The 13,482-nt window shown below is 39.8% G+C and overlaps 1 protein-coding gene across 1 annotated transcript in view; it reads right to left on the reverse strand.

Annotated features, from left to right (window-relative positions):
* Positions 1-2,206: 2,206 nt before the first annotated feature.
* The window catches only part of HOMER1 (homer scaffold protein 1), a 92,369-nt gene continuing 81,093 nt past the window's right edge, over positions 2,207-13,482 (reverse strand). The window contains exons 7-9 of the mRNA XM_054185518.1: positions 11,842-11,952; positions 10,154-10,234; positions 2,207-5,010 (exon numbers count right to left, since the gene is read on the reverse strand). Coding sequence (XP_054041493.1) covers positions 4,822-5,010; positions 10,154-10,234; positions 11,842-11,952 — 381 coding nt within the window. The 3' untranslated portion in view covers positions 2,207-4,821. The remainder of the gene's footprint in view (positions 5,011-10,153; positions 10,235-11,841; positions 11,953-13,482) is intronic.

Raw genomic sequence — 13,482 nt, forward strand, 5'->3', positions numbered from 1 at the left:
TCTCGAACGAACCTTTTTGTCGCTTCTGGCAGCAGCTCAGGTGGTCTGTCCTTTGCTACGCAGACCATTCTCCCTACCGGTTCCATGTAAGGGAATCTTTTTGACAACTCTTCTGTTTCCCCCCACCCCAAATCTAAAACACCTTTGATGGTTACTCCTCCTTCCCATGCCTGTATCTGAAAATGACACAAACTGCCAGACGCACTGTCGCAGCTGAGCTTTGCTTGGGCAAGACCCGGCAACAGGGAAGAAAGTGGGTATAAATTAGGCTTGTGTTTCTTTGGTCCGAGGATGAGCTGCCAGCAGTGGGGAGGCAGAACTGGCAGCTACAGGTCCCTGAGAGGTTGTGGCGGGCAGGCTACGAGACCCCACACGGTGTGAAAACCCACTTCCATCGGCAGTGTCTAGAGGTACTGCGAGTATCGTGACATAAGCAGCTGCAGCCGCTTTCTGGCTGGGTTGTGCAGCCAGGAGAGCGGACACGAGCCGAACTGACTCCAGGATCTAACACAAAACTCTGCTCGCTGTTCCCAAGTGTTCAACATCATGGGTAAAATTAATCCTACTTTTCTGAAGTAACTGGAGTAAAGCAAGGAACTAATGCTGCTAAGCAAAAAAAAAAAAAGAAAGAAAAAAATAAAGATTTTAAACAGTGTCTGTTATTCCCGTGATATGTTCTCTGCTTAGCACCATTCAGAGGTAGTGCACATATGCAGCATTACTAAGAAAATGTAAACAAGACAATTTGAACACTGCTTTGCAGAGTCAGGTCCATTTCCTGAAAAAAATCAGTGTACAGCTGTGCACTTAGCCGGCGTGTCCGGTTTACTGAGACTGAACTACACTCGTTGGATGGGGATTCTTGATGATCCCTTTTTTTTTTACTTGTCTTTCGACATGCAGACCTAATCTCTAATCAGATTTATCTTTGGCCTCAAGATCCGAGATTTCCGCAATCAACCAGATTAAGTGCTTTTACTGACATCCACAGTTCTGCAGAGAATTAAGGTCTGCGACAGTTTTCCATTCCTCCCTCCATGCGGTATTTCTGAAAAAAATTTTGATTTTTGAATGTGGTGTTCACAGAGCGGTGTTCAGTAGCCACTTCAGCACAGAATATAAAAGATGTTAGAACAAATTGAGGTTTAGCCTCTTGTTGAAGGTAAACTTGAAGTTAGTCCCTAACTGGTAGAAAAATGAGCAGAAATCAGAAAGCTTTCACAATTGACAACTGAAAAGACACATCCCAAAATATTAATCTTTAATTGATGCATTGTTCATTCTTGCAGGGTTTTCTTTAAAGGAATTATCCTGGGAATGCTACCAATAGCATTAAATGATACTTATTTGTGTTACATCTGGTTTAGCCCTTTATTTATTTATATTTTACCTGAAAATGTATTTTCTTAGAGACCTTATAACAGCATTTCTGCATTATCAGTTCATTTTGTTCTCCTCTTTCCTGGATGTATTAGCCAGGAAAAGGAATTCCCAGTCTGTAACAGACAGATTAATTCACATGTTTTACTTTATCCACATAGAAAAATGCAATTTCTGGATCATTGAGGCATATGGATTACGAACAAGACACTCCAAAAACTAACTATCCAGACGGGGATATACTTACAAAAATCTTTTATGTCAAAGTCAGGATTTCACAACATAACACACTAATGCAAAATCCAGTAGCACCTGAAAGATTAAGGTAGCTGCTGCTATCACTTGCACATACTTGAAAAAGATTTAAGGAAAAAAAAGAAAGAGTAAAAGTACATTCTCCAGAGAACAGCAAGTGTATTTCAAAATAAAAACCTGTATTTTTTCTTTTTCTGTTTTTTTTTTTTTTGGGGGGGGGTATTTCTGTTAGGTTTTTTGGTAATTCTTTTTGTTTTTTTTTTCCTTTTACGAGACTGTAGTTGCCATATAACAAGTTATATGCGATGTGACTGCCCTCCCCTCCAGTGCAAGTTCATGGTGATATATTCATGCAATAGTACTCAACACTGTTTTCTCATATCCATATCCCCATAGTTTCCTCAAAGATAGATACAATGGATGATACCTGTCTCTGGGAAAGTAATGTTTCAAACAGGCAAGCTTTTACCTTAAAATAGAAGTGGAGAGGCTACAGTAGGTATAGCCACCTAAATATGAACTTTAGATCACAATTTCTAAACACTCATCTACTGTATGTAAACATTAAAAATAGTCTTAGCAATACGATTTTATTTATATGTGCACGTATGTCCACCTTATCCCATATTTCTGTTTGGCAACTATTTGGGAATTCAAAGGTGCAGCCCTCTGTAACTGTATTATTAAAAAAAAAAAAAAAAAAGAAAAGAAATGAAGCATATCTACTCTATGAGAAAAGAAATTCTCAAGTATCAATTTCCAATTTTAAATTTAATTTCAATAGGAAAATATTAAAAATGTGCACATCTAAATTGTTCCATGTTCTGTATATACATATGTGTGTGTACGTATACATAGAAATACTCATGTACCACACATAGTCACAAAATTTAAGTGGAAATACTTCTGTCCACTATTTCCCCACATGTAAATGACATCATAGCTTTAAAAATGTCAATAATATTATCATTAAAAATAATATTACATTTATTCCATCATCAACTTTCTGTGTTTTTATTCTTTTTCTTCATCTTTATTATGTCCACTGAGCATTAGCGGGCCAAATTCTCCTTGCACTTCCACAGATGCTATGCCAACTGCACGATGCTGGCATCACATCAAGGACACATGTGGTTTACAGCAGCTCAAGTGACAGGAGAATCAGGCCCAAACATCCCCAAGTAAATTAAAAACTAGTTATATATGCTCATCTGGACCTGATGAAGATATACACATCACGGCCTAAAATCCACTGAATGAAAAACATGTAGCTCACCACAAAGTTTTCAACGAGTAGCACGCTGAACCAAGCTCCCCCCATCCCTTCAATAAATAAAACAGGTGAGAAAATACCCTAAAAATATGGAGGAAACTTAAACATTGTGTACATTACATACAGTATAATACATGACGGTTTAGCATTTGACCTAAACCATTTTCCTGACTAGTCAGGGGAAACCTGATAAATCACTGGTAAAGAAAAAAAACGGTATCTTAGAAATAAAGCATGTATTTCTAATATAAATGAGAACCTGTGTGTATTATATGGTATATACACACAGTACACACATGAAAACAAACTTATCTTTTCTAGTTTTGAATAGCAGTCTCTCAGTGGAGAATATTGTGTTGTACAAATTTAATAAGCAGCTAGATTTCATGTTTAACATTCAAATTAATTTGGGGAGCAAACAAAGGTCCGTGCATCTTTCGACTCAGAAGTCTGACACTCATTCATACATTTTAAAAAAGCCCTCTTCAACATTACAAGCAATTTATGGCAAGAATGTACTTTGATGCAAGACACATGACACTTGGCTTACCTTTCAAAGAGGTTCTTTTTGTTTAAATAAATCTATTATATAAAGAAATGTGTGTTTGCCAAAAGTCTGTTAAAATTACATCAAAACAACTTTAAAACCTGCTCACTGAGGATAATTGAATTCAATTTCCTGTTTTTAAACATTTAGTTAACAGTTCAGAATATTGCCTGGTGTAGTTTCAATAAAGATGTGATATGAAGACCCATAAAAGAGTAAACGTCTCCATTCCAATTTGCTATGACAACAAAACTTCTAGAAACAGCTTTCTTGGCTGGACAAGTTCAGTGTACAAGTAATCTCTTGCAATAGCTCTATGCCCTTAATGCAATCTGTAATAAAACAATGCTCCCCATAAGCCATTATTCACAAAACCTGAAATGCACGTGACATTCTGAAAAAGTCTCCTGCAGAACAGGTTAACAGTTAATTGAACATACATATTCGACATATGTATCAAGGCCAGAAAACAAATGACTGGCTATTCCTCGTTATCTGTGCATGTCAAATTTTACATTTAAAATTCTCAGAGGTTTTTTGCCTTTTTTTTTTTTTTTTTCCTGGGGGGACTCACCTTCTATCATTGGTTGGCTTCAAAATATAGTTAAGTGGAAGATAGCATCTCACTGTAATTACATGGAATTCATATGAAAAAGTAAACCTTACATTGGACAATATTGTAGAACACCAGAGTAAGCTCCATAAAGAAATACGGTATCTTCCATTAGATATATATATATATAAAAAACCAAAAAACAACCAACCAACCAAACAAACAAAAAAACTCCAAAAGGAAGAACTTTATACAAGCAGTTATAGTAACTTTGTTTCAATTAAAGATGCATCTCTCTCACTCCTGGAAAGAATAAATTGGTAATGGCACTGCTTCTCCGCAGTGCAAAGTATCCTGAGAAATTATTAAGAACAACAAAATACAGGGCTGTCATCACTAAGTTCTTGCACAAAACGGAGCAATTAAATATGTTAAATAAATAAAACAGCAGATAACCTATATTGTGTCTACCAGAAAAAAAGGGGATGTGACCTGGGACACTGCTAATTCCTCCATCACTGATAATTAGAAAAGGATTGCATTCAATTACTGTTAATATCTTTCAAGTTATCTATGGCCAATAATGTACAAGGAGGTAATTTGTAATTCAAGTTTTTTTGTTGTTTTTTTTTTTTTTTCAACTAGCTACAAGCTGAGTTCTGAATTTTACATTGAAATACGACTCAAATTTAAAACAAGCCCTCTCAGAGGAGCATTTTCTAATTTTGTGCAACTTTGATGCAGAGCCCAACACAGTCCTATGAAGAGAGACAGTGCATCTTTAAGCTGATTGGCACTGGAATCCCATTTTCTTTAGCTGCATTCTATTAGCTTGGCCAAGTTATCTCGTAACTCTGTTAGTTCAAATATTTTTCCATCAAGAATTTCTAAAAGTGTCTTCAAGTTATTGCGAAAAGCTTCTTGCTCATTCTGACTTTTCTCCAGACGTTGCTCTAGATCAGACAGCTGGCCTTCCAGGTCTTTGTTTCGAATTTCTACTTCCTTCAGAGAAAATACATAATACGTTAATGTGTTGTTCTGCAAACAGAATGCAGTCTAACCTCCTGCTGGTATTCGTGTGCTATTTTTGTCAACTGGATTTTAAAGCAATCTGTGACCCTTTACAGTTTTCACTACACCAAAACCGGCACCCAAATTGTTATTATGATTGCGTATGTACTGCCGCTTCCTCCGTTTTCTCAGCAATTCGTCTGAAGGACAGAAACTGTTTGTTGGAGAGGGATAAAATTCAGCCAGTGAACAACTGATGAGATGGTACACTTATTTAGGTTAGTTATTGCCTCCATCATTCAGAAATGTGCCACCTACTGAAAACAGCTTCTCAAAGGTTTACCCAAGTTCAAGTGTTCCCTGATTTAGACTACATGAATTGCTCAAGGACACCGTCCCCACTAAATGGTCTCATAGAGAAACCCATCCAGAATGCAGCTTTGTGGATGGAGGAGTACTGCCTCACTCCCGCACCACATTATGGGCCGTTTCGCCCTGAAGATTAAGACAGGAACATGAACTAGCAAGACTGGCGCTCACACCCGCAAGCCCCGCGGCGGGAGCAGCCCAAGTGCCGCACGGACAAAGCTGTTCCCACACGGCGGGTGGAACCATGAAGTAGCAGCACGTCACCCAGAGCTGGGGGGAGGTGATGCCGAGCGAGCTGAGCTGCGGTTCAGCAGGAGGAGAAGCCCCCCCCGTGCCAGTCCGCGGGCAGGGGGAGGGAGGTGACACCGCTTGGCTTCCTGCAAAGCTTGTGCCCTCCTCTCCTGTCACCTGGGCCTGGAAGAGCACACGGGTTCTTGGCGCGCTCATTGCACGTCTTGGAATTTCACGCTGAATTTTGTAATTTCGGTTATGAAAAACACTTTCCACGGCAGCGCCGGGGCAGCATGTTTAGTATACCACGCACCTTCTGCAGCCATCCTCCGGAAAAGTGCATAGTGAATTTGTGTTTACACACACTTAACATTTTTTCACCACCTCTTCCCTTTACAGCGGCTTTGTGTCACAAAGCTTTAATGGCCCTGCTCTGAGTTTTTACAACAACTGGTTTCTCACAGCCATTTGGCAGCAGTTGCTGCTCCTGGCAGGAGCGACTCCTCCTTCTGCCCTTCCACTGATTTTGTTATGGTTCTTCACGGGAGAGATCTCAGCTAAGAAACAGCCTGACCCACGCAGAACACGTATTTGGGCAGCCAAGAGTAAAAGGTATGAGACTTGTGTCAAAGTCCGTGGCCCAAGAGACACGTTCCCCCCGTGAAGGGTCTGATGGCAGCGCCGATGGTCCGCTGCATCCCTGGCCCGAGGAGGGATGGGGCGATGTGGCTCGTGCTCAGTGTGGGCTCCCATGCCCCACAGCCGGGGAGAGCCCTGGCACCCCAGCAGTGGCGCGGGTGGAGAAGGCAGCGCCTCGGGAACCTCATCTCCTCATAACTGTGGCTGCTCGTGCAGCCAAGGGTGATGTCCAAGCTGAAGTGGAGAACCTCCCTTACCTCTTGTTTGTAAATGGGCAAGTTAAGAGTTTTGGGCACTGGTCTTGAACAGCACAACTGAGAGCAGGAATTACTCTTTGCTGCCAGGACCCACAGAAGAATTAGTTTAATCTGTTTAACACTGAACAACACAGTTGCCAAAGCACTAAAGGAAGCAACTGAAAAGAGTATTTGTAGAAACAATAGAAATTAAAATACATACATGCGTATGTAGTGATTAGCTACCCCACTGCTGCTATAAACAAACAAGCTAACTGATTATAACCCTCTGAAGGCTCTCCTGCGTCGAGCCCACTCCTGCTCTGCAAACCAGGTACTGGCAAGTACCACCTGCTGTAGTGACTGCAGGGGTTCGGGCCCCCTGAGGCCAAGTGACTGCAGCACAGGACAAAAAGGGAAATTCAAGGTCCCCTCAGCTCTGCAGGAATGACAGAGTCTTATCTTCATCTCACACAAAACCGACTGCTGTTTGTCCACGTTTGCTCACGCATCCTGCTTCTCCTGTCACTGTTCCTCTTCTACACACCAAATCTGTGTGCTCTAGGAAGTCTCCTTGCCACTGCTCTTACCCTAGAGATAATTAACTTCTATAAGAAGGCAAGCCAGTGATGAAAGGGACCACTTTGGAACAAATCCATGGATACATACATGGTTTTATTTTGTGATATCCGGGCCTGAAGAGCATCCCATTGGTCTGTATCTAGCACTGAAGATCATGTTTCAGGCCCTCCTCAGATGCTCTTTAACTGCGGAATTGCTCTGCTGTGAGCACCGAGGTAAAACCAAAAGTGAGATGTAGGAACTTCACCCATATTCAGCAAAAGGCTAACTCTCCATTGGTAGTCCTTGCCCTGTATCTCTTCAAATCAGAAGAGCTCCCTTGTGTTTAAACTTCCAGCTTCCATATTTTATTTATATCCCAGTCTTGACATCTCTTTCCTTATCCATATACATTTAGCTTCCCAAACATTTCCTCAGATATACTTTCTCCCACCCTTCCTCCTGTTTTATTTTCCCTACCTTATGCTTAAAATATTTAATGACGTATGGGAAGTAGAACAAACTGAAATATGCCAGGAGCTGTTGCTTTTAATTTCTGGAAAATGCTTCTTCCCAAATTTTACATTTGATCCTTACACGTATTTAACCTAGATTAGTATTAATGATTTTTACAATAGTACTGCATTACAAGTTCATGTCCAGCTCATGTGCAGTTTCTTATGACAAATCAGTCTACCTCAAAACTGTTGCTTCTTGATGGGAAGAAGTGGAGATTACATGTAATGTAATCTGTTCCCTTAGTCGTGTCATTTCATTTTATTTGTAGTTAATCTCATCTAACAATAAACTGACTTTTCTGATACATTCACGCCCTTTGCAAAGTCTATTTTACCCTGTTTTTTCAAGCTCTTCTTACAGCAGACACAATCATTTCGCATATATTATTTCAGAAAAGAAATAAATTATTAACAAGTTATGTTGGTTATTCGTACTGTAATAATCTTTTGTAGAATTCACTGCAAAGAATTCATACACAACAGCTATATTTAGGAATCAGCCATAGTAATGACGATACCCTGACTTACTGTGAGAGTCACACTGATCGTGACTCACTGATATGTCCTCTCTACATTGCTAATGAAATTAGTAAGTAACAAGGGCCCCGATACTTACCCTTCACAGTGATAACATATTGCTCTTCACTGGAATTTGCCAGTGATGGATTCCTAATGCATTCCCTGACATGAGTGTGTCAGAAACGCAACACACCTTGAAACGGTCATTTCTCTGTATAGCATTTTTCATACAGGCTACATTCCAAAATGTTTTAGAATTACATAATCCATTTGCAAGCACAAGAGGGAAAAAAAATAAACCAGAAGAAAAAAAGAGAGAGATGAACAGATACGGACCCTGGAGACAATCACCCTGAAAACAGATGATGAGTCAACAAAGTGAACAGATGCGAGATGGTTAGTCTGGAGCTAGAGGAGAAAACACCATTTCACGGACGTCACAGATGCGGGGTGAAGTGGCTCAGAGAAGGCCAGTATAATCAAAGCAGGACGGTTATAGCAAAGCAAAGACTCAAGGTCTTTTAGATGGGCTGCATCGGGTCATCAATAAGCTTTAAGCTTAAGAAAGGCCCCTTTTAACTCAGATCCTAAGTGAGCTTTAAATTTACTTGAATAGAACCATATAGAGCTATTTTCAGAAACTGATCGCCTACAACATGACGTATGGACATATATACACAATATATCCATTTGGTTACTAAAGATATCAATATACCAAAAGGAAGCTACTGACTTTATACAAATTTTAATAAAAACTTAGCATTTTCTCATCGTTCATCTCTTTCTAGTCTCTTATAATTCTGCTTGCTAAGGATAGCTGATTTCTGGCTCATTATTACTTTTCATATGATCTCACACTGAAATTGTGGCATATGCTATTGCTAGAACAATTTCCAGCTTTCATTATAATCTCCCTTTTGAGTCTCTCAGATAAGCTCCTTTTCAGCTGAAAACTCCCCATTTTTAGCCTAAAGCCAGCAACAATTCTTGAAATAGTGGAACAGGCAAGCTCAGGTGTATTCAAAACAATCTTTAAAGATTGTTTAAAGTAATAACATACTTTCTCCAAATAATTTGACTTAAGAATGGGGAAAAATTAATAAACTCATTTTGTCCTTATAATGTGGTTTTATTCTGTAGGTTAGAAGGAGATTCAAGGAAGTTCCAATTCTTGTAATGCATTTCAAAGAACACTTGCTTAACGATTTTTAAGCTGTGGCTAGTCTGATGGGGCTTGCTTTCAGCATGATTGAGGTTGAGCCACAGAAGAGTGAGGGTCACCTTTCAGCACTTTGGGCTTGGAGCCATTTAAAGCTTGAGTTCCCAGTCCTATCAAAACTCTGAAGTCTGAATTCAGAGTTGAACCCGTCGAAGCTCTGGGTCAGCCTCATTCAGAGGGCAGGTTTCACAAGGGAGGTGCGTATGTGCCGGCTGGTCAGCCCAGCGACAGAAAGACAGGAGCTGAGATGTAGCAAGGGAGGGTTTACTGAGGGCATGCCCATTCCAGTAGGCTGAGGTATCTGGCTTTACACACACTAAAGAAACAACCCAGAAGAAAACCCAATAAAACCACTATGATCCTAAATAATTCCAAGAAAACGTCAAAGTGTGGTTTTAAAGTCTGTAGTACACAAGAGCGCTTTAACCTTTACTTTGTCAGGGCACGTTTAAAAGCCCAATACAAACTCATCCCAACCTGATGATACGCAGCCTGACAGTTTTGGTGGCACACAAGATCTATGGGAAGACACTGTAATGAAAGTGAGACAGAACTGCCCAGGACACGTATCAATGAAGGACATCTGCTAGCCTGAGAGTGCTCTGTGGACTTGTAAATGAAATCTGGGTCTGTTCCCTCGGGTAAAAATAGCAGCTTACAGCAGGTGGAAACTTTGATACAAATTCCTAAGGATCATCCCAACCCACCACTTCGCAATGCAGTCTAACGTACATATTTATCTGGCACCTTCAGTGAATGCAGCACAAGTTGCTGATGTGAACTGCTCACTTGATGATCGTTTTTCCCTTCTCTCTAAATGAAGATGATGCACTATAGCTCACCTGTAACTTCTGGGTCAGAGAATCCCTCTGTGCCTGGAGCTCTCTGGCATTTTCGATTTCTTGTTTCAATCCTTCTATTTCCTAAGGGAGAAAAAACAGCCTTGCTAGCAACACGTTACCTGGCTTGGCCGCAGTGCAGGTAAGCTGGCTACTGCTTCTTCTCCTGAGCCAGCCATTGCAGTGATACCAAAACCAGCAATTGGCTACTGCCCATCACAGCACACAAAATTTAAGCCCTGCTTTCAACACTCCTGAATCACAGTCCCAAACCAGCAATTCCATTGCAAATAAACAACAATACGGATAGGCATTTTCTTTTATAAAAGTCCAAGTTTCCTCTCCCACACAAAAGACCTGAAATATTTTTTTCCTGGAAAATTAAGGGTCCTTGTAATTAGAGAAACAGTTTTATACTTTAAATTCTATTAGAATCTATCTTTCTCCATTTTTTCAAGAGAAAAATCCAATTTTCATCTGCGAGCTGCTTATTATGTCACTAGCAGCAGGGCTGAGCATCAAAAAATCGCCTGCTTTGACTATTGATTTCTGTAAAAAGAGAGTCTACAAAAAATGGTATCTTTAATTTAACAAGAAGAAAGTAATAATGCATAAAAATAACAAATATAGATAAAAATAATAATCAACACTTTCTACTTTCGGGAGGCATGAATAGAAACAGTTAATGAAACTACAGTGTATCAAACTTAAAACTATTAAGTACTTTTACCTGGAAGGGCATATTCACCTCCCAGAACTCCTTTCAGAAACATGTCTTTGCAGCTATCAGCTCAGCATAATTCAAAAGTGCACGGGCACCAAAATAGGAAACATTACCGATCTCCGGCTAATGTCTTAAGTATGAGGAAGTTTGGAAAAGGCTTCGTTCCATTTTGGGAGAATATTCTGTAACTACTGTGCCTCTCCTGCGTCCTCCTTGGAAACAGCTAACAACTGCTCCACTGGAGTCACGGAGGGCTCAAGCAATCTGCTCTTACACAGGGCAAAAAAAAAAATAATCCTTTATACACAGCTCCCTCCACCTCCTTTTTCCCATCCACAAAAGACGATTCTCAACCATTCTGTGGCACAAATCTGCTTTCCTCTAGCACCCATGCCAATGCAGGTGTTACTCCAGTTACTCTTATTTTCTTGCTGCTGGCCCAGCCCAAGGCAGATGGCACAATAAATATCATCAAGTTTCAGGCGGGGGCCTTGGCATGCGTTTATGGAAAGGGCTGATCTTAGGGATGATAAAAGACCGCTATATTAACACAGCCTGAAAAACAGATTGGCATGAAAAAGGCATTGATCTATCACTTGCTCCAAACCTTACTCTCCAGAAGAAGGAAAGCATGCTTACGACAACTTCCCTTCTTACCGACTCTGGACTCGTTCAGCGTGATGACTGCTCTGTGGAAACCACTTATGACTGACTTTTGCAAACAGAGATGCTTGGTAAAAGCAAACAGAAAACCATGATACTTCTTTTTGTTGTTCGGATATCCAGCTCTATATTGGACTGACTTAATTATACATGCGGAAAAATATTAATAATTTCAAAGAAGCTGTAAAAAATTTTAGTTTGTAACAGCAATAGGAAATAATATTTACCAGCCATCACAAGCTTAATATTGAAAGCCTTTAGAAATGATATAACAGAAAAGCCAAGAATAAATGTTAGCAAATACCTCTTCTTTTTTCTTCAGCGTAGACTCTAACTCCTGTATTGTCTGGTTTAATTCTGTTTTATGTGTGTGGACTGCATTGGCTTGACTGCTCACACACTCTAGCTCAGTCACCTGTTGAAATAAGTAGAAGCAATACATACAGAATAAATTTCAACAAATTCAAGGTACTATTACTTTTTTTGCATCAATAGCTGCATTGGAAATACAGCCTCAGTTCTGGGTGACTTATGGGGTTCTTACGAAGTTAGCATAAAATTCCTTAACAAATTGTTTAGCATAAAATGGTTGCTGTAACTTCTTGGAAACAATAAATTTCATACGTTGCAGGCTGAAGAGCACATTAATTAAAAGTTACACTTACTAATTATTGAAAATTTTATGAAAGAAGCTGAATTACCATTTCAGAAACAGCTAGATGATTAAACACAGACCTGTCTGTGTAACTAACCTGTCCACCTGACACTTTTTAGTATTGCACCGACTTAATCAACCAAGCCACAATGCTCACCCACTTCCCAGCAAGCCAATTAACATTTCACAGTCTCAATTTCTAAGTCGGCATAACAGTGTAATAGCAGACACTCAGCCATCAATGTCCTGCTGCCAACTTTCTACTTCCTCTAGTTTCAGATCTCATCTCTCAGTCACAAAGCCAACAGCTAATGGCACAATTTGGATTTGCACAGTTCCTCTTTATTAGCAGACAGCAAACACTCTCCATCTGCCCTTGGGTAAGTTGAAGATACCTGGCAGCAGTATGCCCTTTTTATTTTATTTTTTTAATCAAAGATATGTTACTACCCTACCATTCACAAATAAACAGTTGTAAAAAATAGCTTCTGCAGCGAAGACATAAAATCCATGCAGCTACAGTCTATGCAGAAAAGCCTTTGTTGGTGTACCTCTCAAATTACAGATCAAAATATTTGAGAACTCTCACACTGCATGTCTGTGTGGATGTGTGCACTAAAACCTTTTGTTTAATAACAAACTGTTAAAATATTTAAAAAACTATCTAAAACCTAGTAACTGTTTTTTCCAGAAGATATGGTCCTGTCAGTCTTTCTTAGCACACAGTCTTGACAGAGCTGCACCATCTACCTACAGTAACTAACAAATCTGGCCCAAGAACTCCTTTTGACAAAGTGTTAACCAATTCTGCAATGAAAATCTTTATGTCTCCATTTGACTCTCTTGCAGAAGTAGCCCTTAGACAGAGGGCAGGCATTCTCCAGGAAAATTTTATTTCTTAGATAAAAGAACATCTTGACAATCAAGGTTGGTGCCCTCCAGCACCAATGTCTAGGTAGTGAAGCCACTGTGATGCCCGTGATTTCAGACTCTGAACCACTTGTAGGCTCAAAAGGTAGATTACAGAGTGCAGAGAGAAGTCAAAGGAAAACCTAGATGAAATACAAGAAAATGAAAACAAAATCCCTATCAACTTCTCCTTTCTGAGTCACAGGGCATGAACTTCCCCTCTGTAACAGCCATGACAAGTTTAGTTCTTCTACTGGAAAACTGTGATTAGACATTTTTGCACATCAGACTTATAAATGGACAGTACTGAGATTACAGCAAATTCTTGCGAGAGGTAAGGGGAATGAGAGCTGAAGATACAGCTTGGTAACACAATACCCC

This window comes from Rissa tridactyla, chromosome Z, assembly GCF_028500815.1.
Source record: "Rissa tridactyla isolate bRisTri1 chromosome Z, bRisTri1.patW.cur.20221130, whole genome shotgun sequence".
Taxonomy (NCBI): domain Eukaryota; kingdom Metazoa; phylum Chordata; class Aves; order Charadriiformes; family Laridae; genus Rissa; species Rissa tridactyla.